The 26,673-nt window shown below is 49.8% G+C and overlaps 1 protein-coding gene across 1 annotated transcript in view; it reads left to right on the top strand.

The window, feature by feature from the left end:
- Positions 1-2,893: 2,893 nt before the first annotated feature.
- Bace1 (beta-secretase 1) overlaps positions 2,894-26,673 on the top strand; it is a 28,757-nt gene continuing 4,977 nt past the window's right edge. Inside the window, exons 1-8 of the mRNA XM_070038550.1 lie at positions 2,894-3,610; positions 20,745-20,833; positions 22,098-22,314; positions 22,768-22,905; positions 24,061-24,195; positions 25,251-25,352; positions 26,081-26,230; positions 26,469-26,640. Coding sequence (XP_069894651.1) covers positions 3,350-3,610; positions 20,745-20,833; positions 22,098-22,314; positions 22,768-22,905; positions 24,061-24,195; positions 25,251-25,352; positions 26,081-26,230; positions 26,469-26,640 — 1,264 coding nt within the window. The 5' untranslated portion in view covers positions 2,894-3,349. The remainder of the gene's footprint in view (positions 3,611-20,744; positions 20,834-22,097; positions 22,315-22,767; positions 22,906-24,060; positions 24,196-25,250; positions 25,353-26,080; positions 26,231-26,468; positions 26,641-26,673) is intronic.

The raw sequence follows: 26,673 nt of genomic DNA, 5'->3' as shown, positions 1-26,673 counted from the left end.
CTTAACATGAGTTCCTAGGTAATAAACTACAGGATGCTGTGAGATCTATGGAGTTATCCACAGTGATGAGCAAGTCACATTTTAACAGGTTCCCCCCATAGGTCCATACTTAGAAATGTGAAAGCCCATTTATCAAGTGCTCTCAGACAAACATACAATTAAGAAAGTAAGTCTTTGGAGGAACGTAAGAAAAATGACACATACCAAATCAGTAGTGAAGAGAGGAATTCTCAATCATCATAAATCTTCTTCTATTAAGGCTTTTTAATGAAACTCAGGAAACACGCAGACTGGACTACTTAAATATTTGGAACTTCCATCGAATCAGAAGTACCACAACACATTAGTAGTCCAATTCTGGCTCTTCCACTCAGTAAGTGGAAACCCACAGGCTCATTTCTTCACCTTCCTGGGATATCTCATTTCCTCATTTGCAAAATAGGATAATAAGAATATGACTTCAAGATGTAAGAAACAATGAAGTACTCCATGTAAGGCATTTAGAATGGTATGTGGTGTGTTGTAAATCCCAGATGTGCATGTATCTGGGGTGGACCATTATTTCCTTTGCTCTACTTCACTAATGAATTTCTTGGTCTCTATCTCAATGTGCCCTAACATTCTTCTTTGCAACAACATCAACAATCCATACCCAAGGGCTAGGTAAAGGCCTCCTCCCTTTGGAAGATGTTCCTGGACCTCACTGGTTCTAGTAACATATGAATCACACACACACACACACACACACACACACACACACACACACACACACACACACACACACACACACACACACACACACACACACAACGAGCTGCATGCTACAGATTGAACCCAGGGCCTTGAATATGCACAGCAAATGCTCTACCTCTGAGCCATACTTTAGTCCCTTATGTTTGTTTAGCTGAAGTCTAATCACATCATTGCTAGGATTTTTCTCTCATATCATATAATCTGCAAATAATGATCCTTTTGCTTTCCAATATTTATACCACTTGTTCTATTTGCTTACTGTATTAAGTTGGCCAGACTAATCTAAACCCTATGGAATAACAGTGGTGATAATGACCTTCCTTTCCTAAGCCCAACATCAGCGAGAATAACCTTAGCATTATGTGTGTGTGTGTGTGTGTGTGTGTGTGTGTGTGTGTGTGTGTGTGTGTGTGTGTGTGTGTGATACTAGGGCTTGAACTCAGGGCCTGAATGCTGTCCCTTAGCTTTTTTACCCAAGGCTAGCACTCCACCACTTAACCTTGACTACATCCTCATTTCTGGCTTTTTTGGTGGTTAAGAGTCTCACAGATTTTCTTGACTGGGCTGGCTTTGAACCATTATCCTCACATTTTGCCTTTTAGTAGCTGGGATTGCTGGTGTAAACCACCAATGCCCAGTATCTCTCTCTCTCTCTCTCTCTCTCTCTCTCTCTCTCTCTCTCTCTCTCTCTCTCTCTCTCTCTCTCTCTCTCTCTCTCTCTCTCTCTCTCTCTGTCTCCCCTCTCCTTCCTTTCCTTCTCTCTTCTCTTCTTCCTCTCTCTCTCTCATCCCCTCTCTCACCCCCTCTCTCTTTCTGCCTTTCTTTTGTCTATAATAGAGTTTGAATTCAGAATGTTACCATCCTGAGTAGCCAGAATTACAAGCATAAGGCATCAGCAGCAAACATTAGCTTTCTTTTTTCCCCCTGCCAGTTGTGGGGCTTGAACTCAGGGCCTAGTACTGTCTCAAGGCTAGTGCTCTATCACTTCTACCACTTTGAGCCATAGTGCCACTTCTGGTTTTCTGGGGATAATTGGAGATAAAAGTTTCGCAAACTTCCCTGTCCCAGTTGGCTTTGAATCACAATCCTCGGATCTCAGCCTCTTGAGTAGCTAGGATTGCAGGAGTGAGCCACCCGTGCCTGGCTAGCTTTCTTAACATATTATGTTTTCTAGACTCTCTATCATAATTAGTATTAATTATTAGTATCATCATTGCTTTTGTTTTGTTTTTGTCTAAGACCAGGATGCAAACTTGCTGATGCTTGCTTTTGCTCATTGGCTGGGCTCTACCACCTGAGCCATGCCTCCCTTTTTTTAAAAAAAAAATGAGAATGACTACTGGTTTTTTAAATACAATTTTGTTATTATGACTACTGGATTTTATCAAGGTCTCTCCATGCTTGATAAATAATGCGATGACACAATCATAAAGCGTTTTCTCCTTTAAGCTACTAAAGCTCTACAGCTCTTCATCTTAAGCTCTTTTCAATTAATATGCTGACACGTCTTGGAGAGATAACACTTCAAAGCTTTCCACAGCCATTTATCCTTGGCCTGGTAGCCTGGCGGTGCAGGAAGCACGGAGGGCGGGTCCTGAGGACCCAGACAGAGAAGACAGGGCTGGCTCCTATCTGCCCACAGATTGCAGACTTGGGAGGTGGGGGGAGAGAACACACAAAATCAAAACACACCGACTGCACATTCCCCTGTGAGACTCTGCTCCTGTGGTTTGCAGTCGAAAACACCCATGCATCCCTTTAATCTTGCTCCCCCAATCGCTGCTCCTGCGTAAACTGGGGTTCAAATTAAATACCAGCTCCTCCCGTGGCATCCTCCTACGGGCCACCCGCCATGGGTGCGCAAACCCCGCCGCGGCCGGAATCACCCCGTCCTCCCCTGTGGAATCAATTTTAGGGTGTGCTGGGTAGCCCCAGGGCTTGGTCGCACGCCCTGGGCGCTCAAGCCAACTGCAGGCAGGGCTGACAGGTGAGAGGGGCGCCGGCCACCCGTCCCCCTCGCTGCCAGGGGCCTGCAGGGTGGACTCCGGCTCGGCAGAGGGCATCCCAGACCCCTCTGCAGCTCCGGAAGCCCCGGGAAGACTACACTTCCCAGCGACGCCAGGGACAAGCGAGAACCCCGGGCTTTGACAGCCGTCGCCACAAGTCTTTCCGCCTCCCCGGCCCGCCTGGGAGCCGGAGCGGGATGGTGGTGTCCTGAGCGGCCGGCCCCTCTCCGAGCCGTGGGCCCCGCGCCGGGGGAGGACCGAGGACGCCGCCGGGCGCCCCGCTGCCATGGCCGCCCCTCCCAGCCGCCCCCCGCCGCGGCCGGCCGCCCCGGCCCCGCTGTAGCCCGGCGGGGTCCCCGGTGCCCGCCCGCTCCCTCCTCGCGCGCCCGCGCCGCGCTGCGGATTTCTCCGGCCCGCCGCTTCGCTTCCACCGGCCCGGACCCGAGCGGGTTGGCGCAGGGGCCCGGGAGATCTGGGGGTCCCGATGCCTCCGGGCCCCCGCTCCTGAGACCAGCCACCAGCGCCCGCACTCGGGGCAGGCGACAGGGGCGATCGTGGGCCGGAGAGCGCCCAGAAGGCCCGGGCCCACCATGGCCCCGGCCCTGCCCTGGCTCCTGCTGTGGGTGGGCTGGGGCGTGCTGCCTGCGCACGGCACCCAGCGGGGCATCCGGCTGCCCCTGCGCAGCGGCCTGGCCGGGGCTCCGCTCGGGCTGCGGCTGCCCCGGGACACCGACGAGGAGCCCGAGGAGCCCGGGCCGAGGGGCAGCTTTGTGGAGATGGTGGACAACCTGAGGGGCAAGTCTGGCCAAGGCTACTACGTGGAGATGACCGTGGGCAGCCCCCCGCAGACGGTAAGGGGATGGGGCCCGCGAAGCCCTCCTTCCTGCGCGCACAGGGGGACAGGACTGGAGTGCAGCAGCTAAGGGGGGGGTCACCCCCCAAAAGAACCTTTCCTCCTGGCCATCTCGTTTCCCCCGACCCCTAGGCCAGCTGCCCTTGCTTCTCTGCCTCTCTGCACAGTGTGGATTTGGGGACAGAGCAGTTTAGGGGTCTCCTGAGTTAGAGAAAGGGGTTTCAGGGGGAGCTCTAACAGGTGTCAGCCCCTCTGGTGCTGACCAACTCTTGACTCCCATCTGTCACCCCTCTAGGTTCTGGTCACCCGACTCCTCCTCCCATCCGTGTCCCCAGGCCCTCCCCCACCCCAGGCTTTCTGCACTCAGTCCCCTCCCCCACCTATGCCTCTCTGCACAGCCAGGAAGGAACTGAACTGAACCTGTGGAAAGAAAGAACTGTAGGAAAGGAACCCCATTCCTTTCCAGAGTGGGGTCCCTCTGGTGGCAAAGGGCCTGGAAGTGATGGAGGAAACACTTTCCGCTCCCCCTAACCCTCCCCACCACTGTCGAGGTGGTAGAGGTTGTGCCCTCATCTGCCCACCTGGCTATGGGAATGTGGGCCAGAGTGGCCCTCCATGTGGGGTGCCTGGCTGGCCTCTGTGAGCATCTGCCTCCTCTGTGGGTGAGTCTGGGCAGCAGGCGGCGTGGGTCTGTGTAGGCTGGTACGTGTCACCTTGAATCTGATCCTGCACTTCTCTCTCTCTGTGAGCCACCCCCAGATCTGTGTCATGTCTGTCCAGAAAGCTTGTCCATAGAGGGTGTGGAAAGTCAGAGTGTGTTGGATGTAGGAGGAGCGCCTGAGTCTGTGCCATCCAGGAGCATTTACATTGAGCACCCCATTCCTTCCCCCCCACCCCCTTCCCTACTAACTTTCCAGAAGTAGCATGCATCCTGTGCAGGCCCAGGCTAACACAATGCTAAGGATTGTCTGAGAGCAGGAGCCGCGTGGAGACTGAGGTTTACTCTCTTTACTGTTAGTCACATTGAGCAACTGCCCAGTCCGTATGACACATCTCAGGACCATGCTGCTCTGGCCCTGCTGCTGAACCAAAAAGACCAAGGGGTCAAACAGACCAAGAATGTCCAGCTTGTCCTGTACCCCTAATAGCTTTCCCTTTTCCCAGTTGTGTGGCCCTTAGACAACTTATATAACTTCCCTGAGGCTGTGGCTTTCACTTTAAAATGAATGAGATGCTATCTCCCTTGTGAAGATTTCATGAAATCTTGTAGGTGCAAGCACCTTGAACATAAGTGACCTTCAAAGAAGTATTACCTCACTTTCTCCTTGACTGGTCTGGCAGCTTCTGCCTCTTCTGTGCTCTACAATGAGGTGTAAACACCTGGATGGCTGAACCTCCATATTGTACACTCGGGAACTTGGGATTCTCAGCTCAGCACCTGGAAGAGTACCCTGTGCTCATCCATTCCTTTGAGTTCTCTAGAAGTTAGAGAAACGGGCTGAAACTTGCATGTCGCCCTAAGAGCCAGTGCCTGCTAGCCCTCAGTACAGCAATTCTGTGGACTGCACGTGGCTCCCCTTGGGGGCCTACGCCAGCCAGCCTCTGCTCTGTGGGCCGTCTGGCTACCTTTGATCCAGTCCCCAGCAATGTGTAAGAAGGGCGCTCTTTCTCCCTACATGGTTGAAGGCATCAAATGAGAAACAAAGAAAATGTAGGCAGCAAGTTTATGTTTGGAGACTGATCCACAAAGATCAAACCTAAAGACCTTAGATAGAATGGCAATGAAAGTAAGGGCCAAGGTCATCCAGAGCAGTACTGGGGCTTGAACTCAGGGCCTGGGTGTTGGCCCTTAGCTTTTCCACTCAAGGCTGGTGCCCTACCACTCGAGTCACAGCTCCACTTTGGACTTTTTAGTGGTTAATTGGAGGTAAGAAGAGTCTCACAAGCCGGGCACTGGTGGCTCATGCCTGTAATTCTAGTTACTCTAGAGGCTAAGATCTGAGGATCACAGTTCAAAGCCAGCCCAGGCAGGAAAGACTGTGAGACTCTTTTTTTTTTTGGGGGGGGGTCTGGTCGTGGGGCCTGAACTCTGGGCCTGGGCGCTGTCCCTCAGATCTTCAGCTCAAGGCTAGCACTCTACCACTTGAGCCACAGCGCCTCTTCCGGCTTTTTCCTTTTTGCTTATGAGGTGCTGAGGAATCGAACCCAGAGCCTCAAGCATGCAAGGCAAGTGCTCTACCACTGAGCCACCTTCCCAGCCCCAACTGTGAGACTCTTATCTCCAATAAACCACGTAGAAAACTGGAAATGGTGCTGTGGCTCAAGTGGTAGAGCACTAGCCTTGAGCTGAAGAGCTGAGGGACAGCACCCAGGCCCAGAGTTCAAGCCCCACAACCAACAACAACAAAAAAGAAGAATCTCACAGACTTTCCTGTCTGGGCTGGCTTTGAACCTTGATCCTCAGATCTCAGCCTCCTAAGTAGCTAGGATTACAAGTGTGTACCAATGGTGCCCCACAAAGAGAAATTATAAATAAAGGGATCATCTGTAGGTCCTTATCATCAGATCCTGCTAAGTAATTAAGTTCTCTGGTCCACATAGACCCCTGGAGTCTCTGGGAGTGGGGCCTGACCACTCTGTCTCATGCTTCAGGAACTCTGAGATGTGGAAGTGCAAGGGGTGAGGCTGGGGGATACGTATTCTAAGTATTCTGGAGATACAATGAGTTCATTTGGGAAGGCTTCACAGAGGAGGTGTGCCCTGAGCTGGGATTTGAAGGATGGTTAGGAGATGAGGGGCTCCTACTCCTGTGTACTGTAATTGCACTCTTCTGGCCTTCCCACTCTTCCTTCAGACTAGGAGAGGCTACCGTGAATGAGAGAATAAGCTGTGTATGATTGGGCTCCTGTATGTTTGTTCAGGAGACAGGAGAAAGCCACACCAGTTAATATTACAGCTTTATGCTGAGAACAGATATATCTGGGTAAATAAAATAGAGCTAAATTGCCCAAAGCCTTAAATGTCAACCTATAAGGTTTGGTCTTGGGTCTTCTTTGGTTAATGAGACAAACATGAATTCATTTGTACAGGGGAAAGAAATGAAAGAAAACCATCTCTTAGGAATAGATGTCTGAATAATAGGAAGAATGGAATAGAGAGATTTGGACAGCTGAAGGCTCTGTTGGGACAATCCAGGTGTGAGGCTGTGATAAACAGAGAGCGAAGGGAAGAGGAGGATGTGAGCAGGGTTCCAAGGTAGGACCTGTGATAGTTGTTTGAAGGCTGAGGAAGACTTCCTGGGAGAGTGTAAGTGGAGGGAAATGGCAGATGGCTAATGGAAAAGTCCGCAGGTGAGCATAATTTAATAGTACTGCTTTACTGGTTTATTCCAAGCATATGCAAAGTTTCTTTTATGTATTCTATGTGTATTATTTTGCTCTTTACAGCAATCCCTGCTATATACATATGTATACAGTTAGTATACATATCAGGGAACAGGCTAGTGAGCTGAGAACCTGCTCACTCCTTGTTCTTTCTACTGTGCTGTTGTCTTGCAGGAGAATAGTTTATCCCGAGTATCCCTCTTCCACTCCCCTATAACATCTTCTCTCACCCCTCTTAACAACAGTGGTTTTGATACACTGTAACTGATTTGGGTTCCCACATCAAACTTCAAGCTCTTAGGGCTGGAAATGTAATTCAGTGTAGGGTACATACCTCATGTGCAAAAGAGCCTGGTTCAATTCCTGGCATTGCAAGAAAAAAGTGGGGAGGGGAATCATACTGTATTTTTTTTTGTCGGTTGTGGAGGCTGAACTCTGGGCCTGGGCGCTGTCCCTCAGCTCTTCAGCTCAAGGCTGGCACTCTACCACTTGAGCCACAGTGCCAGCTCCAGCTTTTTCTGCTTATGTGGTGCTGAGGAACCGAACCCAGGGCCTCATGTGTGCAAGGCAAGCACTCTACCACTGAGTCACCTTCCCAGCCCTCACATTCTAATACCTATGACATTGTCAAGTTTAAAATATGTTTCTCAAAAATGTTGGGTGAGCCTGTCCGCCTAGCTATTCAGGAGGCTGAGATATGAGGATCAAGATTTCAAGCCAGATTTAAGGCTCTTATCTCTAATTAACCAGCAAAAACCTGGAAGTGGAGCCATGGCTCAAGTGGTCGAACATCAGCCTTGAGTGAAAAAGCCAGGCAATAGCTTGCAAGACCTTGAGTTCAAGCACCTCCAATACTGGCAGAAAAAAAAAAAGAATATTGGATGAGTGAATAAGTAAACTGCAAGAGATCTAAGCAAACTGCTTATGGGCAGTTATAAATGTTGAGGTGGAATTCCTGGAGAAAGTATTTATTCTTTTCACTAAAGAGGATATTATGATAATATGAGCATCATCAAGCAAACACGGGGTAATAATATATGTGTTATTAATGAAATTTGGTAATAATCAGGATAACAAATACTTATTGAGAACTCCTGTGTATAGAAAAGAAAGATAATAACATAGTCTTAGCCCTTAGCAAGCTCACAGTTCGATGTGAGACATACAAACAACTATCATCTAAGACCAGGTACACCTGTTCCAAAAGCAATAGGTCTTGGGAGTGCCTGGAGAGGCACAACTACGTGTGTGTGTGTGTGTGTGTGTGTGTGTGTGTGTGTGTGTGTGTGTGTGTGTGTGTGTGTGTGTGTGTGTGTGTGTGTGTGTGTGTGTGTGTGTGTGTGTGTGTGTGTGTGTGTGTGTGTGTGTGTGTGTGTGTGTGTGTGTGTGTGTGTGTGTACACTGGTACTGGAGTTTGAACCCAGGACCTTGCACCCACCCTTAGCTTTTTCACTCATGGCTGACACTGTACCATGTGAGCTGTACCTCCACTTCTGGCTTTTTGCTGGCTAAATGGAGAGAAGAGTCTCACAAATTTGCCTTGCCCAGGCTGGCTTCAAAACTATGATCCTCAGATCTCGGACTCCAGAGTGGCTAGGGTTACAAGCGTGAGCTGCCAGCTCCCAGCTGTTTCTACTTCTATACATTGTAATTCTGTAAACTTGTACATTCTGACAGGATACAGGCTTGCTTGAGAAGGAAGTATTCCTGTTACTGCCTTGAGATTTGACTATGGCTTTGAAAGATGATGAGACAGCTGTGCTCCATGGAGGACGATGTGGGAGGATATGCCTTTCCATGAGCTGTGATGAGAAAGAAGCTGGAAGTTGTAGTTGTGGTGGAGTAGAGTTTAGGAAGCCATCAGGAGCCCTAGTAGATATGAGAAGAGGGATGATGGCATCTAATTTTGGTTGGAGGAAAATGACTTCAGTGTGGAGGAGGACTTGAACAATCTAGAGCATGAGACAAGGAATCTGAATGCAGGAGGTGACAAAGAGGGCAGAAGGGAGGAAAGGTTTCACCGAGTGTCAGAATTCACAGCTCAGTCTTTCTTGGTCTCTGATAATATTTAAGGGGTGAGAGAGAAGGGTGAAAAGCAGTTGGCTTCTTGTTTAGCCTCAGACTTGTGTGTGTTTGGGAACATAGCAAAAGGAGCAAAGTGTGTGTGTGTGTGTGTGTGTGTGTGTGTGTGTGTGTGTGTGTGTGTGTGTGTGTGTGTGTGTGTGTGTGTGTGTGTGTGTGTGTGTGTGTGTGTGTGTGTGTGTGTTAGATTAAACTCTGGGCCGCATCCTGTCTATTAGCATTTCTACTCAAGGCTGGCTCACTCCCACTTGAGCCACAGCTCCACTTCTGGCTAATTGGAGATTAGAATCTCACAGACTTTCCTCTTAAGACTAGTGATGAACCATGATTCTTAGATCTCAGCTTCCTCTGTAGCTAGGATTACAGGTATGAGCCACCAAGGCCCAGCCTGGAGTAAGCTTTTAAAACACACTATAGTTGACCAAGTTCTGCATTTATTTTTCTGCTGTAATTATGAGGGCTCAGGTATTGGCATATGTCTTTTGGTAATGAAGAAATTTGGCTTAGAAAGATTTAATTGTCTTGCCCAAAGTTACTTGCTAGGAAGAACTGAGCTGGTTTCGGATCTAGTCTTTAGCAGTTTCAAATACCAGGTTTATTCCTGTGTTTTATCATTTTGGACATTGGTTGACATTGGGGTTTTGGTGGAAGGTCAGCACAGCTCTTCAGATTCTTGCTTAAGTAGCCCTAGATGAGTTAGGAGAGGTTTACAGAATTACAATGCACCTGACCTGCAGAGTTGGGTTCTGAAGTCTAGGTCTTGGTTTTGTTAAGCTAAAGATACCTTGTTCCTAGACCTCTTTGTTGTTGACCCCCCTTAGGCTTAAATAAAATCTTTCTTGAAACCTTGAGTGGAGGCCTCATGGACTTCTTGTGAAAGCCCTTGACCTTGATAGGCTATTTTGATCTTAATGGAAGCTAGTTACCTGTGAGTCTGCGACCTTATGATCGCTTCTTCCATCTTGGGTTTCCTGCCCACATTGCCAGCACTGCCAGCTGCTACCTGTGTGGCTGGCCATGGGCATCCTGGGTACCAGAAGGGCACTTAGAAGGGGAAACATAGATTTGGAAGTTATCCACAAAGGTGGTTGTAGAAGTCAAATTAGGTAATGGACTTGTTCTGTAAGAGAATGGAGAGCTAAAAGAGGAAAATGGTTAGAGAAAGAATGAATCTAGGCAAGGGAGCTGGAACACCATCAGAGCCATGAGGTTCAGGATCTCAAACCTACAAGTGATTTTTCTTTTCCTCCCTCTCTCTGTCCCCCATAACTGCCTTCTTTCCCCTCTTTCTTTCTCTTTCATGTGTATGCACACATGCCGGTCCTGGGGTTTAAACTCAGGGCCTAGGCACTGTCCCTGAGCTTCATTTTGCTCAAGGCTAGCACTCTACTACTTGGGCCACAGCGCCACTTCCAGCTTTTTCTGAGTAGTTTATTGGAGATAAGAGTCTCATGAACTTTCCTGCCCAGGCTGACTTAGAATTATGATCCTCAGATCTCAGCCTCCTGAGTAGCTAGGATTCCAGGTGTGAACCACCAGAGCCTGACTCTATAATGGTTTCTTTCTGTCTCTTTCTTTTCTTTTCTTTCTTTATTCTTTTGGCTAGTTCCTGAGGCTTAAACCCTGGGCCTGGGTTCTGTCCCTGAGCTCCTTTTGCTCAAGGCTAACACTCTATCACTTGTGTCACAGAGCCACTCCTGGCTTTTTCTGTGATTTAATTGGAGATAAGACTCACAGACTTTCCTGTCCAGGCTGACTTTGAACCTTGATCCTCAGATCTCAGCCTCCTGAGTAGCAGCTAGGATGACAAGTGTGAGCCACCAGCACCTGACATGCCTCACAGAGCTGTGTCAAGAGATCTCAAAGGCAAAAGGGAAGGTTAAGACAAACTTGAGCAAGCAAGGATCCGGACCTCCTGCCCTTCCTAGCACAGAGCGGTCCATCCTCTTATCTGTCCTCCTACTCTTTATTAATTTACACAGTGGACTTAGGTTAAAAAATCACTGAAGTCAAAGAGCCATCGTCCTAACCAGGCAAAGCAGGCAAAGATTGCAGCTGCCAAGTTGCCTCCCCAGTCCCTGTGAACACCCGTGGCCCTCCCGGCTGGCTGGCTTCGGGTGGCAAGCAGGCCTGCACTGAGCTCTTCAGTCATCTCACATGCTTCTCTTCCGCCTCCCCAGCTCAGGGGAGCTTTACCTGCTCAGCAGGGTAGAAGGTCAGGGGCCCTCCTGGAGCATCTCCAATAAAGAGCCAAGCAGAAACTCTGGTGGATAATGCAGGAAGAAGACACACTTCCCATCTCTGACAACTGTTTTCTGCTGGAAGCCCACTCTCTTGGGTACCTGAGCAGTAGAAAGTTCTGGAAAGGAGCCAGCCAGGCATGCACAGGTGTTCCCTGGGCACAATGCCAGCCAGGCGGTTCCTGAGGGTGGGTGGGTGTTTTGAGGAGGTCTCTGTATCATAGTCCCAGGGGTATTTGGACACAGGAAGTGGAAACTCTTGAGTCCTTCCCCCGCTACCCGTGCTACCGGTGGCCGTCCCTGCCCCGCCCCCCAACCCACAACCCCATGCAGAAATGGACAAAGCCGTGGAGCACTAACCAAGCTCTGACTTCCCCAGGCCAGTGTCAGCCCTTCCAACCTGCTTTCATCCTGTGGGTGTCTTCTCTGCTGCCTGCTGTACCTGCATTGTGTGCAGCCCAGATGTTCCCTCATAGGACTGATAAACCCCACCACGTCTCCCTTTCCAGTGCCTGGGGAGATATCTTTCCCCAGGAGGCCGACGGAGTGAACCCTGTGTGAAGAGCACAGGTGCCACTGAGGCCCTGACTGCCATGGGGGCAGCTGGGCAGATGCCAGAGATCTGCGGTCAGTTTCCACTGGGGTCGACCAAGACAAAATGAAAGTCACTCTAACTTGGAGTTGAGACAAAGTGAGACAGCAGGAAGGACTTACTGTCTGCTAAGGAGAAGGTAGCTGATAAGGCAGCTAGTAGCTCCTGTGGTACTTTGTAGAGAGGGGTTTTGCCAGGTAGGTTCTAGAGCACTGGCTGGTGACTCACACCTTTAATCCTAGCTACTCAGGAGGCTGAGATCTGAGAATCACAGTTCAAAGCCAGCCGGGGCAAGGAAGTCGATGAGACTCTTACCTCCAATTAACTACCAAAAAGCCAGAAGTGGAGCCCGTGGCTCAAGTGGTAGAGTACTAGCCTTGAGCAAAAATGCTCAGACATAGCACTCAGTCCCTGAGTTTAAGCCCCAGGACCAGCAACTCCCCCCCCCCCAACACCCTACAAAAAAATAAAAGGCCTCAAAAGTCAGTACAAGGGCTGTGGGGTGCTGCTCAGTAGTAGAGAGCAGTAGGTTAGCATGCATGAGGTCCTGGGGTGGATCCCAGATCCTCATCTACCCCTAAAAATATATTAGAAGCATTGTCTTGGAAGTGTTCTTTAAGAGCACTCATGAGCTGAGTGCCAGTGGCTCACGCCTATAATCCTCACCACTCAGGAGGCTGAGATCTGAGGATCCCAGTTCAAAGCCAGTGTGGGGAGGAAAGTCTGTGAGATTCTTATCTTCTATTAACCACCAGAAGACTGGAAGTGGCATTGTGGCTCAAAGTGGTAGAGCACTAGTCTTGAGCTGAAGAGCTCAGGGACAGCGCCCTGACACACAAGAGCACACACGAGGGCTGAGAATGTGGCACAGTGGTAGAGTGCTTGCCTAGCATGCATGAAGCCCTGGATTCTATTCCTTAGTACCACATAAACAGAGAAACCCGGAAGTGGCACTGTGGCTCTAGTGGTAGAAGGCTAGCTAACCTTGAGCAAAAGAAGCTCAGGGACAGTGCAAAAAAGCTCTCACATGACAGTTTTCAAATGTCCCCATCCATCACCTTATCTGAACCAGAAGCACTGATCAGTAGTAGTTGGGCTGGCATGAAGGTTGGGAAGAAAAGGAATATCCTGGCTAAAAGAAGGAATGAGGTAAGTTTGGCCCAGGGTGACCCAGCCACTTTGGGATTCCTTAGAAAACTAGCCTGGCAGGGATGGGTAAGTGGTGCCAGGGAGCCTGTCTGCTCCCTGGGCCCCAGCTGCAGCCGGGAGAGGAAGTGGAAGGTAGAGGATGTATCTGGGAAAGAGAGCCTATTTGCCGAGGGTCAGCTGTTTGGTTCAAGGTGGGAGGTGGAACCTGGACAGGGCCCAATCCTGGACCCAATCACAGGCACGAGCTGCTGTTGGCCATAAGCCACTCCCAGATGCTGACTTTTGGCTCTCACTGTCCTTCCTTGCCCCTTCTCTTAGTCTTGGACCAGCTCCAGACTGGGCAAATCTCCTTAGGAAAGCAGATAGAGCTGACTCCAAAGGCTCTGGGACCTAGGAGCTCTAGAGCCACCATGATGGCTTTAAGAACCAAAAGGCCCCAGGCAGACATCACTGTGCTTAGGTTTGGAGGGTATCGGTTGTCATGGTGACTGTGCACAGTGGTCATGTGCGGTGCCAGGTTGAGAATCACCCCTGCAAGGACCCTGGGGCTGAGAATTAATAGCCAGTGTCTGTAGGCTCATTGGGAACCAAACACAGAAAGTAAGGTAATTACTGTCAATTAAGAAAAACCAGTGTGGAGCATTACTCACCTACTGGGGTTAGGGGAAATTAGGTAAGAAGGGTGTCAAGGGCTCTCCTCCCTGTGGGCTCAAGGTGTGTGTGTGGTCGGGGGGGCAGGGGGGAGCAGATGACATTAAATGAGTGATTCAGGCTGGGGAAAGGGTAGCCAGAGAAGCCTAGGAGCTATTGAGGACCTGCTGGAGGGGGGCTGGAGGGTGGGAGGAAATCTTGCCTGAGGAATCAAGACTCTCAGGAGACAAGATGTTTCACTGAGCAGGAAGACAGGTGCAGGTAGGTGGCTTGTGTCTATAATCCTAACTACTCAGCAGGCTAAGGTTTTGTTTTGAATCCAGCCCAGACAGGAAAGTCCAAGAGACTCTAATCTCTAATGAACCACCAGAAAGCTATTAGTGGACTCAAGTGGTAGAGTACCAGACTTGAACAAAAAAGTTAATGAACAGCACTCAGGCTCTGAGTTCAAGTCTCAATACTACAGGAAGGAAGGAAGGGAGGGATGGAAGTAGGCAGGCAGGCAGGAATAGGGCACACAGGAAGAGAACATTCCAGGCAAGGGAAAATCATAAGCAACACTCCTCAGGAGGTCATGGACCTCCTAAGAAACATCACAAGAAGCAAGATGACAGTGGCAGGTGGTGATGCTCCCTGTTGGCCCATGGTTGATCAGATGTCCCCAAGGTCAAGGGTCCTAGGACTAAATTCACGGAGTGTGCGTCAGTTACCTGATATTTGGTAATAAAAATGCCAAAATATAGTGGCTTAAAATGAGTCATTTGTCAGGATTCTGTGGTTGGCTCGCGGTTCCTCCAGTTGAGCTCAGTGACGTGGCTGTGTTAAGTTGGCAAGTCAGCTAGGGCAGGACTAAGCCAGGTCTGCTGGGATTTTGGCTCTGAAGTCATTCAAACTCAAGGAAGCTGGACTGAGCTGCTTCCACAGAACCTCAGGGCAGGGTTCCAAGAGGATGAGGGTGATCCCGGGTGCTGTGTGAAGCACCTCCTTGTGTTTGAGGATGTCCTGTTCCTTAACGCAAGTGTTGTGCCTACTGACTTACACCCCATGCCCCATGCCCAGCCTAGGTTAATCACTGGAGATTGTTCAAAGTAGAAAAGATGTCTCCTGAAATGTTATTCTCATCCAAAGGGATCCGACCCAGCTCTGTCTGCTGGACAAAGCTGGGGTCAAGACTGGTAGAATTTGGGGGAATGAAGAACTCATGGGCTCTGATTTCACTCTCCAAAAGCGGTGGCTGAGCTCAGAGTGTGAGCCAGGGCAGGTGTGCCTTTCCCTGTGGGGCTTGTTAGCTCTTCCCACCTAGCTGCCTACCCTAGAGGCCCCTAGGGGGCACATTTGTTTATTAAGTGATTGGCACTGACCTAGCCCTGACCCCAGGCTACAGCCCCCTGGGCATCTGACTTCGGGGTCTGTCTGAGCCAGGGGACCAGGTAAATGGCTGCAACACCACAGGCAGCCTGCACACAACCTCCCTTGTGGGGCCTGGGAGCCAGGTGTGAGCTGGCGTCATTCCTCCAGCCTACAATCACTGGAGCCAGGGAGGGATGGCTCCTGCGCACCCACCACTACAAACAGGATAAAGCTCTTCCACCTTCTCTTTTCCTTAAGCATTCATTGATTCAAGAAAGACTTACTTCCAAGCACTGAGGCCACTCTAGGAATTTAAAAAAAAAAGAAATTCAATACAAAGGGAGGTCAGCATCAGAGTAGAGAGCTGTGGATAAGGGAAAGGGACCTAGGCTTTGTCCTCCAGGAAGCCCCTTTTCAGTTCAGACTGAAGGAAGAGGGATGAGCAGGCAAAATCCAAGCGAATGGTTGGTCCAGGCAGGATGAAGGCCTGCACAGCTGCTTCTGTAGGGAACACAGGTGTTAAGGACGTGCAATGAGGCCCCTGAGACTGATGGAGGCGGCTGAGGGGAGGAGGGGACAAATGGAGGCAGGGCCAGACTGGGGAGCCTCTTGTAGGAAACGTTCACGCTTAGAGTCTTTGTTTTAGTGGCAAGAGGAAAAAGGTTGGTTTAAGCCGGGCGCTGGTGGCTCACGCCTGTAATCCTAGCTACTCAGGAGGCTGAGATCTGAGGATGGCGGTTCAAAGCCAGCCCGGGCAAAAAAGACCGTGAGACTCCTATCTCCAATAAATCACCAGAAAACCGGAAGTGGCGCTGTAGCTCAAGTGGTAGAGCGCTCGCCTTGAGCTGAAGAGCTGAGGGACAGCGCCCAGGCCCAGAGTTCAAGACCCACAACCGACCAAAAAAAAAAAAAAAGAAAAAGGTTGGTTTAGGAAAAGATTGATTTAGGAGGGTAACCTGGTCCTGTTTGCACTTTGGAAAGATGGTGCAGAAAAGAGACTGGAGAGGTCAAGGGTGGGTGTGCGATGATCAAGTGGAGACATCCTTATCATAGCCCAGGGTGAGCTGATGCTAGCTGGGCCCTAGACTGGCAGAGTTTGGAGGACTTTCAGGCCTGCAGGCGCTTTGAAGGAGAATGATTGGCCAGGATGTGAAGAGGAGGGTGTGAAGATGTCTCTGAAGGTGCTGCCGGACCAAACAGATGGGTGATGACGTCACTCACTGGGACGGGGACCTGGGAAGGACACTGTAAGGTCAGCATTGGAGATTCTGGCTTTGAGGTGCTTGGGGGTGGAGGGGGTTCCATATGTGCCTTGGAGCTAAAAGGGAAGGAAAGGGTGAGCATTAGAAGCTTAAGGTCTAAGGACTCTGGGGGAGGTGCTCAAAGAGAGAGGAAAAATGAGGAAGAAGCTAAAGCCAGCCTGGGATGTGAACGGATGAAGATGAGGAGTGAGGACTGAGGTGGAGACTGACTTGCAGTGGTGACATGAAATCACCGTGAACTGTATGTAGTAAGGGCTGCTTGCGAGTAGAGGGCTCTTGGCAAACCCAGTTTTAGAATAGGTTGAGGAATGAGTGGGAGGTGAAGAAATGAAGACGGCTTGGCTGAGAGCTTACCCTGTGAAGGGAGAGAAGGGTGCTGGAGGCGGGTGTGAGGGGAAGGAAAGGTTTTTGTTGTTGTTGCTGCTGCTGCTGTTTTTTAAATGAAGAAACTCAAGCATTTGTAAATGCCAATTAGAAGAATCTAGTTTGGTGATGGGGGGGTGGGGCTGGGGAAGCAGGAGCTACCGGAAGGAAAATTAATCATTAATAGGCAGGTGTACTGGGAACAGAAGCACTTGCTTGTAATCCTGGCCACTTAGGAACAACTTGGTTTGTCACCAACTTAGGCAAAAAAGGTATCCATATCTCATCTCAACTAAACAAACTAGTCATGGTGCTGCCTGCCTACAGCATCCCAACTATGCTAGAGGTGAAAGTGAGGATCTCATTCAAGGCTGGCCTTGGGCGAAAAGCAAGACCCTAACTGAAAAACAGCCTGAAAGCCGGGCGCTGGTGGCTCACGCCTGTAATCCTAGCTACTCAGGAGGCTGAGATCTGAGGATCTGGTTCAAAGCCAGACCAAGCAGGAAAGTCTGTGAGACTCTAATTCATTACCAGAAAACTGAGAGTGGCGCTGTGGCTCAGATGGTAGAGCACTAGCCTTGCAATGAAGAGCTCAGGGACAGCGCCCAGGCCCAGAGTTCAAGCCCATGACTGACAAAAAAGAAAAAAAAAGCAGCTGGGAAGGTGGCACAGTGGTAGAGTGCTTGCCTTGCATGCATGGGGCCCTAGGTTCAATTCCTCAGCACATAAGCAGAAAAAGCCGGAAGTTGGCTCTGTGGCTCAAGTGGTAGAGCACTAGCCTTCAGCTGAAGAGCTGAGGGACAGCGACCAAGCCCAGAGTTCAGGCCCCATGACGGACAAAAAAGAAAAAAAGCCTGAAAAGCAAAAATGGTGGAGATGAGACTGAAATGGTAGAGTTCCTACAAGACCCTGAGCTAATGCCAGCAGGGAAAGGGAAAGAGAAAGGACCTGACAATGGAGGAGGCAAGAGGCTCCTGATCCTAGGTGGACGCTGAGGCCTGAGCCTGGTGAGCCGGCTGAGGGTAGGGGGTGGGGCGGCCACAGGCATAGATGATGGGTCGCAAAGTGTTCTCACTGAATGGCTCCAGCCTGGGAAATTAGGAGGTGAGATTCTTCTGCATATTTCTATCTCCATGCCCCCCGAACTGCCATGTTCCATGATGAGCAAGCACCATGTGTGACCCAGGCTGCTGCCTTGCGAGAGGGAGAGAGGCTGCTGGCTACGAGGAGGTTCCCATAGAAACGTTGAAGGACAGCAATCACTTCTCAGCTTCAGACATTTCCTCGGAGGGAATCTCAGTGTTTACTCTGGTTTTCCATTTTGTGGTGGAATATGGACAGGCTGAGGCAGAAAGAGCGAGGGCCTGAAACTGGGGATGGGAGCAAGGTGGTTTCTTTCCTGGGTTTGGGCTCCTTAGCGGTGGAAGAGGGAGACCAGAGGAAAGAGAACTGGACTGGAAGGGCAACAGGAGTACGTGGGGTCGGAGGAGAAGTAGCAGCCTGCAGAGAGAGGAGAGGGGGCCCAGGGAGGGGCTGGGGACAGCAGGATCCCCTCCCCCCAGATCAAAGCTCCATGCCACTGTCAAGACGTAGCCGTATTTGCTAGAGCTAGCCAGTTACACACACTGTAGGCAGCCCCTTGCTCTCACAGGCTACAGGGACAGTGTGGTAAGGCCTTCTTTCTTTGAAGTCCAGTGGCAGCAGATGAGGCCCACTCCTGGTGCTGGGGAAAAGGGGTCTAGGGGAGGGGACAGTGGAGCAGCTTTTTAAAATCATTAACCTGGTTGATTGAAATCAGACCCGGGGAGCCTCCCAGCTCTATTGATTTTCTCTGAAAGCCCAGCAGCTGGAGCTGGTAGCTGCCCAGAGACCAGGAAGAGGGACAGGAGGAGAGGTGGAGAGAAGGGGGCAGGGAGGGAAATGGGACCAGGGCCAGGACGGCAGGTTTGGGGAGGACTGGCAGCCAGTGCAGAGGGGTCTTTGGGATGGGAGGGTGGCCAGGAAGCCCAAGCAGGCATTGGGGGAGTGGCCAGCACAGCCACACAGGCTCCACGGAGAGCAGATGATTTGGCAGACGGACAGAAAGCAGCACAGTGACCTGCTCAAGGGGACAAGGTCAGAGCCTGGTTGCTGGAGGAAGCTCTGCTGACTTGGGTGCACTGAGGAGAGGATATAGAAAGGAAGGCCCTAAGGTCAGGGCAGAAGCTCTGGAACAGTGGTCTTTCTGAGGGCAGGACCTGCCTTCTTTTGCTCACAGAGATACAGTGGAGGGCTGAAGGAGGGGGCCAGGACAGTGGCATGTCACCGAACCAGGCCTGTTGTGTCTTCTGTGCAGTGTGCAGTTAATGAAATGACAAACTTTGCAAAGCGTTCATCTATGAGGTGGCTAAATATGAGGAATAAGAGCTCCCAGACTCAAATCTGTCTCTCTGAGGAGGTTTAGAGGGACTTATAGGGTAAAGAAACATAATTTCTATAGTTTGAATTGTCCCCCAGAGGGCCCATGTGTTGAAGGGTTGGTCCTCAGCTTGGTGCTATTGAGAGTAGAACCTGTATGAGGTGGAGCCTACAGGGAGGAAGTTAGGTAATTGGGGGTGTGTCCTTAAAGGGAATATTGGGAACTGAGCCCCTTCCTCTCTCTGCTTCCTGGCCATTGAGAGATGACCAGGCCTCCTTTACCAGGATATACTGTGCTGCCACTGGCCCAAAGCAGTATAGCCAAACAATCATGGACTGGAATTATGAGGCAAAACCTTCCTTTTAAGTTGATTTTCTAATACCATTATAGACAGAGTTATAGGAGGAGGAAGGGGAGACAAGTTAGATGAGATGCTAGGAGCACCTCAGCAAGGAACATAGAGAAAACACCTGTCTGTATTCCCTTAGCCAAAACAAGCATTGACAAGATGAATTTTCACCAGGACATCATATGGGGCTCCTGAATCTCCATAATTTCTAACAGTGGCACACGTAGCTGAAATGCCACATTCTGGTGGGCAGGGTCATACACACACATGTGCATCATGTGCCATCCTGGTCCCCATGACTCCACTTGCCAAAGCAAATGCCTAGAATATCTCTTCTTTTTTTTGGGGGGGGGGTCTGGTCGTGGGGCCTGAAGTCTGGGCCTGGGCGCTGTCCCTTGGCTCTTCAGCTCAAGGCTAGCACTCTACCACCTGAGCCACAGCGCCACTTCTGGCTTTTTTCTTTTTGCTTATGTGGTGCTGAGGAATGGAACCCAGGGCCTCATGCATGCAAGGCGCTTGCTCTACCATTGAGCCACCTTCCCAGACCCTAGAATATCTCTTCTGAGCTGAAAGGGGATGCACCAAGCTTCTTCATGGGAAAACTAGGAAAGGAGGGGAAGACAGACTCTGTCAGCTATACAAAGAGCAGAGGCTCACACCTATAATCCTAGCTGCTCAGGAGTTTGAGGTCTAAAGATCGTGGTTCAAAGCCAGTCCAGGCAGAAAAGTCCCTGTGAGACTCTTATCTCCAGTTAACCACTCAAAAACCAGAAATGGAGCTGTGGCTCAAAGGGATAGATAGCTATCACTTTGATAAAGAGCTCAAAGACAAGCCAGGTGCTGGTGGCTCACGCCTGTAATCCTAGCTACTCAGGAGGCTGAGATATGAGGATCTCGGTTCAAAGCCAGCCCGGGCAGGAGAGACCGTGAGACTCCTATCTCCAATAAACCACCAGAAAACCGGAAGTGGCACTGTAGCTCAAGTGGTAGAGCGCTCGCCTTGAGCTGAAGAGCTGAGGGACAGCACTCGGGCCCAGAGTTCAAGCCCCACGACCAACCAAAAAAAAAAAAGAAAATGTTAGGATTCCACAGACAGAAGCAGACACAAAATTCCTGAGGCCATACCAAGGGCATCTTAAGACCCAAAGTTCTGTCTATGGTTGTATCCAGCAGGTGCCAGCCTGACCAACCCTGCATCATGGAAATTCTGCCCTGGACACTCTAATAGGAGACTATACTATGGGGTAAAGGCCCACCAGGCTGGTGAGCCCAAAGCTACCTGGTTGTTTATACCTTTCTCTCCTTTCTGACAGCTCAACATCCTGGTGGACACAGGCAGCAGTAACTTTGCAGTGGGCGCAGCCCCTCACCCTTTCCTGCATCGCTACTACCAGAGACAGTTGTGAGTCATAGCGGGGAGTCCCAGTGGGGAAGAGCCTGGGCTGGACAGCCTTTCCCAATGGGAGTCAGGGGAGGGGTGAAGGGGGAAAGGTAAGAGCCTCAGATCCTTTGGTCCTGCTGGGGAAGTGGAAGGAAAAAGAAGCCAGCAGAGGTGAGGAGAGAAGGGTTGGGGGCCCATACCACAGCAATGGTGGGCAGCTTCCCAAGAGAGCGAGCTGCCTCATGGACTCACATCTGCTCAGGGGCTTGCAGTTTTCTGACATCAGCAGCTGACTCTAGGCTATCACGCTACAGCAATGAGCTCCCTTTGCTCTGTTTTTACCCAGGGGCCACTCCATCCAGGTGGCTTCGAATGATTCAAGGATGTGAAGGAAAGAATCTTCTCATAAGGCTGTGAGGGCCCTTATGTCCGATATCTCTTCTGTGGACCACCCAGAGTGCCAACAGCTGGAGGCAGAGGGGGTTACAGTGGGTTTTTAGGTAGGAGAGCCAGGAGGGGTGATCTGGAAGGCCCCCTAGCATACAATCAGGACAGGAAAGTGGTGAGAGGCTGTCTTAACATCTAAGGTAATCTGTGTGTGACAGAACATGAGCACCTGGCACTTCAAGGAAGATGTGAAGCCTTTTCCCATTTCCTGTCTTCTATGACCCCTTTTCCTTGAATCTTGAGTATCCTTAGCTAAGGAAATAGTTGGGGAGGGAGAGCAGGACCAATGGCAAGGCATTCATCCAGGCCTTTATCCCAGTCCCACCCTAGCGGCTGCCCCATGCCAGGAGACACCACCTCCCTGCTCTGCTAGGATGCATGTGCAAATCTCTTCCCTAAAACTTGCTGCAGAACTTCCATATTTACCCTGCTTGGCACATTCTCCACCACTCAGATGGCACCACCGTGCCCCAAGGCACCATGACTGTCAATGGCTCCTTTTCTCTGGGAGCTTGCTGCAGTGGGGGAGGAAGAGATGTCCGCGAGCTGTCCCTGCAGGAGCAGCAAGCACAATGCACAAAGCCCAGCTTGTTCTTCACAGGCCTGAGCTCCAGATCCAGGAATATGAGCTACAGACACAGGAGAGCAAGCCCCAGCACTAGCTTCCCGCCACCCGCCCCCACCCCCAATCTTGCAAGGTCATCTTACATTCTGTTCTGGGAAATAGAGCAGACTCTAGGACGCCTTGAGAGATGTTGGCATTGGGAAGTAGGTTTGATCCTGGATTCCTATGCCCATTGTGGGTTGACATCTATAGATCTCTGTTTACACTCCACAGGTCCAGCACATACAGGGATCTCCGGAAGGGTGTCTATGTGCCCTACACCCAGGGAAAGTGGGAGGGAGAGCTGGGCACCGACCTGGTGAGCATCCCTCATGGTCCCAACGTCACTGTGCGTGCCAACATCGCTGCCATCACTGAATCGGATAAGTTCTTCATCAATGGCTCCAACTGGGAAGGCATCCTGGGACTGGCCTATGCTGAGATTGCCAGGGTAAGAACAAGGCTTTGCACTCCTCAGAGTCTGCACCTTGCACATTGCATGGGACACAGGAAGGGATTGGGAGAAAGAAAGGGAGTGGACTAAAAGAGGAAAGCAAGTCAGTTGGAAGTATTATTGGACAGAGCTAGGGTGGCAATCTGAGAGCAGCTGTGATAGGCACTGGAATGAACAGATCTTGATTTCTATATACCTTGAGATCTTTAAAAGGCCTTGTAAATCTGAAGTACATTAGGCTATGGGGAAGAAAGACTATGGCCCTGTATTTTCCTGTATACATCTCCTGCTAGTGTTCTCTCATTCTTTCTTTCTGTCAAAGCTTAGTATCTCAGTCTTACCTAGGGAACACCCCAAGTTTTGCTTTTACCCTCCAACATAGGTAGGAATCTAGGCTTATTCATCAGGACTTCCACAAAAGGACTCACTCCTTGTCTCTTCCCACCACAGCCTGATGACTCCCTGGAGCCCTTTTTTGACTCCTTGGTAAAGCAGACCCACGTTCCCAACCTCTTCTCCCTGCAGCTCTGTGGCGCAGGCTTCCCACTCAACCAGTCTGAGGTGCTGGCTTCAGTCGGAGGGAGCATGGTGAGTATGTCCTCAGGGAGGGGAGGTTCTGACATTAGGAGAGATGGTACCAATGTGCCTTAGTGTCATGATAGTCTTGGCTCTACCACATAATACCAAGGGAAGCCATCTCTACTTGTTCCCCACTCTTTTCTTCCTTGCATTTGATCTGAAAGGCTTCAAGGCACTTGAGGGAAAAGTCAAAAATGAATTAGGGAAAAACCAGTTGTTTAAGGATACAGGTGGACCTGTTGCAACAATGAGAAGTACAAGTTGTCATGTCCAAAACGAGCTTTACAACGTTGGTGCGGGGGGGGGGGGGAGGGGGGAGGGGGAGGAAGGAGAAGGATTGGGATTGGGGGGGAGGGGGGAGGCTGGGAAGGGATGTGAAGGGTAAACCAAAGGAGGAGGGTGCAATGCTTGGTAAGAAATGTACGCATTATCCTGCCCATGTAATTGTAACCCCTCTGTACAGTATGTTCACAAATAAAATTAAATTAAATTAAAAAAATGGATTAGGAATAATTCAATGGAAATGGGGGTAAAACATACTAAATTTGATTTTTTTTTTTTTTGGTCGGTTGTGGGCCTGAACTCTGGGCCTGGGTGCTGTCCCTCAGCTTTTCAGCTCAAGGCTAGTGCTCTACCACTTGAGCCATAGTACTACTTCTGGCTTTTTCTGCTTATGTGGTGCTGAGGAATGGAACCCAGGGCCTCATGCATGCAAGGCACTCTACCACTGAGCTACTTTCCCAGCCTAAATTTAAGATTTTTTAAGTCTGATAGTCAGAAGGCAAAGATGTAAGGAAGTTAAAATCTATTTATTGACTAGGACAATAGTGAAAGGTTCCTCAACAGGCAAAGAAAATCAAACTTGTAACAGAAGCACATAATAATTCACTCAACATTTATTGTGCCAGTGTAAGTTTTAAATAACTTATATCAGGGCTATGGGACTCTGAAACAAATAATTAAAAATCCTGGACAGTCTCTTCCCTTGAACACACTTAAGAAAATATAAATCACTTGAGGGCATGATTTGATTAGAAGCTGGAAGGGAAAACAACGAAGTGTAAAGGACCTTTGTTGGCAGAAACAACAGAACTTATTGCTAGGTCTCCACGTGGCCTGCTCTCCCCTGGGCCAGGACATGGCTGTGAGCTCTTTTTTTTTCAGATCATCGGGGGCATTGACCATTCGCTGTACACGGGGAGTCTCTGGTACACACCCATCCGGCGGGAATGGTATTATGAGGTGATCATTGTACGGGTAGAAATCAATGGACAAGACCTGAAAATGGACTGCAAGGAGGTAAGAACCCATGGGGGAGCTGAGGGGAGAAAAAGGTTAGGCATCATAGTGAGGGGATGCTGTGCAGAGGTACAGGATCTATGAAGTTGGGGCTGGGCCCAGAAATTGGAAATTACTGGTCACACTAAGCCTGAAGTGCAGGGCGGCAGAGCACTCTTACCCAGGGCTTGTAGTGAGTGTAGAACTAGCTCCTGTCTGGACCCCAGACAGTCTGACTTCATGGCCTTGGGAAGCCATTTATAGGGTATGATGGAGTTAAAAAGACATGAATTGGAGTCTATCTGCTTTACAAGCTATGTGTCTCTGGGCCAATCAAAAACTGGTGAAAACAACTTCCTCAGGGACTGTGGAAAAGATTGGATAAAGTTCAAAGTGTTAATCCCTGAGGCTGGCAGTAGCCAACAACTGCCAGCTAAAGTATTTGGATCTCCTTCTCTAGATTCTTTTTGTTGTTTTTGGTCATGGGGCTTGAACTCTGGGCCTGGGCGCTGTCCATCAGCACTTCAGCTCAAGACTAGTGCTCTACCACTTGAGCCACAGCGCCACTTCCAGTTTTCTGAGTGATTTATTGGAGATAAGAGTCTCACAGACTTTTTCGTGCCCAGGCTGGCTTGGAACCGTGATCCTCAGATCTCAGCCTCTTGAGTAGCTAGGATTACAGGCGTGAGCCACCAGTGCTCAGATCCTTCCCTAGATCCTTACGCATGATAAATTAGAATAGATAGAAAACTACTGAACGGTATCCATATTCTAGAACTGAAGAATGCTTGCCCACGCTAGATAAAAAAAAAAGTTAACATTTACTGAGTGCCTCCTATCTGCCAGGGAAGTTTAATTTAGTCCTCACAATAACCTTTGAGGTAGAGACCCAGCCTCCTTTTGAAGATCAGGAAACTGAGGCACAGAGGTTAAGCAACTTGCACAAGGAGGTACACAGAGGCAAAACCAAGAAACCAACCCAGGCAGGACCCCAAGCAGCCAGGCTCATGCTCCAACTCTCCTCAGAGTGGGGCATCAAGAAAGCTATTCTCACCCTTTCTTTCCTCTCTTCTTAGTACAACTATGACAAGAGCATTGTGGACAGTGGTACCACCAACCTTCGTTTGCCCAAGAAAGTGTTTGAAGCTGCTGTCAAGTCCATCAAGGCAGCCTCGTCGGTCAGTAGACTAAGGGTGCGGGCGGGTACCAGAGATGGCATGGTATCAAAGGAGTCAGTGACACTCCCATTCCTCATAAGAGCTGAGATGCTTTCACTTAAAGCTCTTGAAAACTATTCTTGTAGCTGGGTGCCAGTGGCTCATGCCTACAATCCTAGCTACTTGGGAGGCTGAGATAAGGAGGATTATAGTTCGAAGCCAGCCCAGGCAGAAAAGTCCACAAGATTCCTCCAATGAACCAGCAAAAAAACACTAGGCTAGAAGATGCGTCAAGTAGTAGTGACAGCCAATCAAGCTCAAGTCACCAAATTCCAACTCCAGTACTGGAATTTAAAACGCCACCACAAAAAAAAAAAAAAAAAAAAACCAAACCATAAAAAAAAAAAAAAAACGAAAAAATTGTTCTATGTACTCACTATACAATCCTCCTTGTACAAAATGATTTTGTTTTGTCAGTCTCACTACAGCTAGCCCAGGCTGTAAACTCATGATACTTTGGCCTCAGCTTCCTATGAGCTGGGATTATAAGTGTGTAGCATGCACCTTACTGTCCTGATACATATTTCTCCTGCTCTCTCTTCCTGGCCTCTGGGTTGCAGAATTCCCCTACTTTGGATGTTTCCCAGAAATAGCTAAAGCAAATTAAGAGGCCAGTCAATGTTATATGAAAATGAAGAGGTGAAAGAGTGACAGGCAGATGATTAGTCATCTATTTCTCATTGCCACAGACAGAGAAGTTCCCAGATGGGTTTTGGCTAGGGGAGCAGCTGGTATGCTGGCAAGCAGGCACCACCCCTTGGAACATCTTCCCGGTCATCTCACTCTACCTCATGGGTGAGGTCACCAATCAGTCCTTCCGCATCACCATCCTTCCACAGGTAGGTCCCACCCTGAGACAGTGGGGTCTGTGAAGAGGACAAAACACCCATGGGCACCTATGGGGACAGCAAGCCAGTGTGGCCTCTGAGGACTTGGAAGACAAGATAAGGAGAGTTAGTGGTAAAGGGGTCTTGGAAAACCCAACCCCTCAGGGCTCAGGAATGAACCTGGTGGGCAGATGGGGTGAAGGATGGAATGAGGAGGGCACCCTCTCACCCTGCACTCATCTACCCCTAGCAATACCTGCGGCCAGTGGAAGATGTGGCCACGTCCCAAGACGACTGTTACAAGTTTGCCATCTCACAGTCATCTACAGGCACTGTCATGGGGGCCGTCATCATGGAGGGCTTCTATGTTGTCTTTGATCGGGCCCGAAAACGAATTGGCTTTGCAGTCAGTGCTTGCCATGGTAAGAGCACCAGGGACCAGGGTGGAGCCAGTC

Source organism: Dipodomys merriami, unplaced genomic scaffold (genome assembly GCF_024711535.1).
Source record: "Dipodomys merriami isolate MVZ:Mamm:240054 unplaced genomic scaffold, mDipMer1.0.p SCAF_29, whole genome shotgun sequence".
NCBI classification, from domain to species: domain Eukaryota; kingdom Metazoa; phylum Chordata; class Mammalia; order Rodentia; family Heteromyidae; genus Dipodomys; species Dipodomys merriami.
Note: the sequence above shows the minus strand (reverse complement) of the source record. Positions and strands in the feature narration are given on the sequence as shown.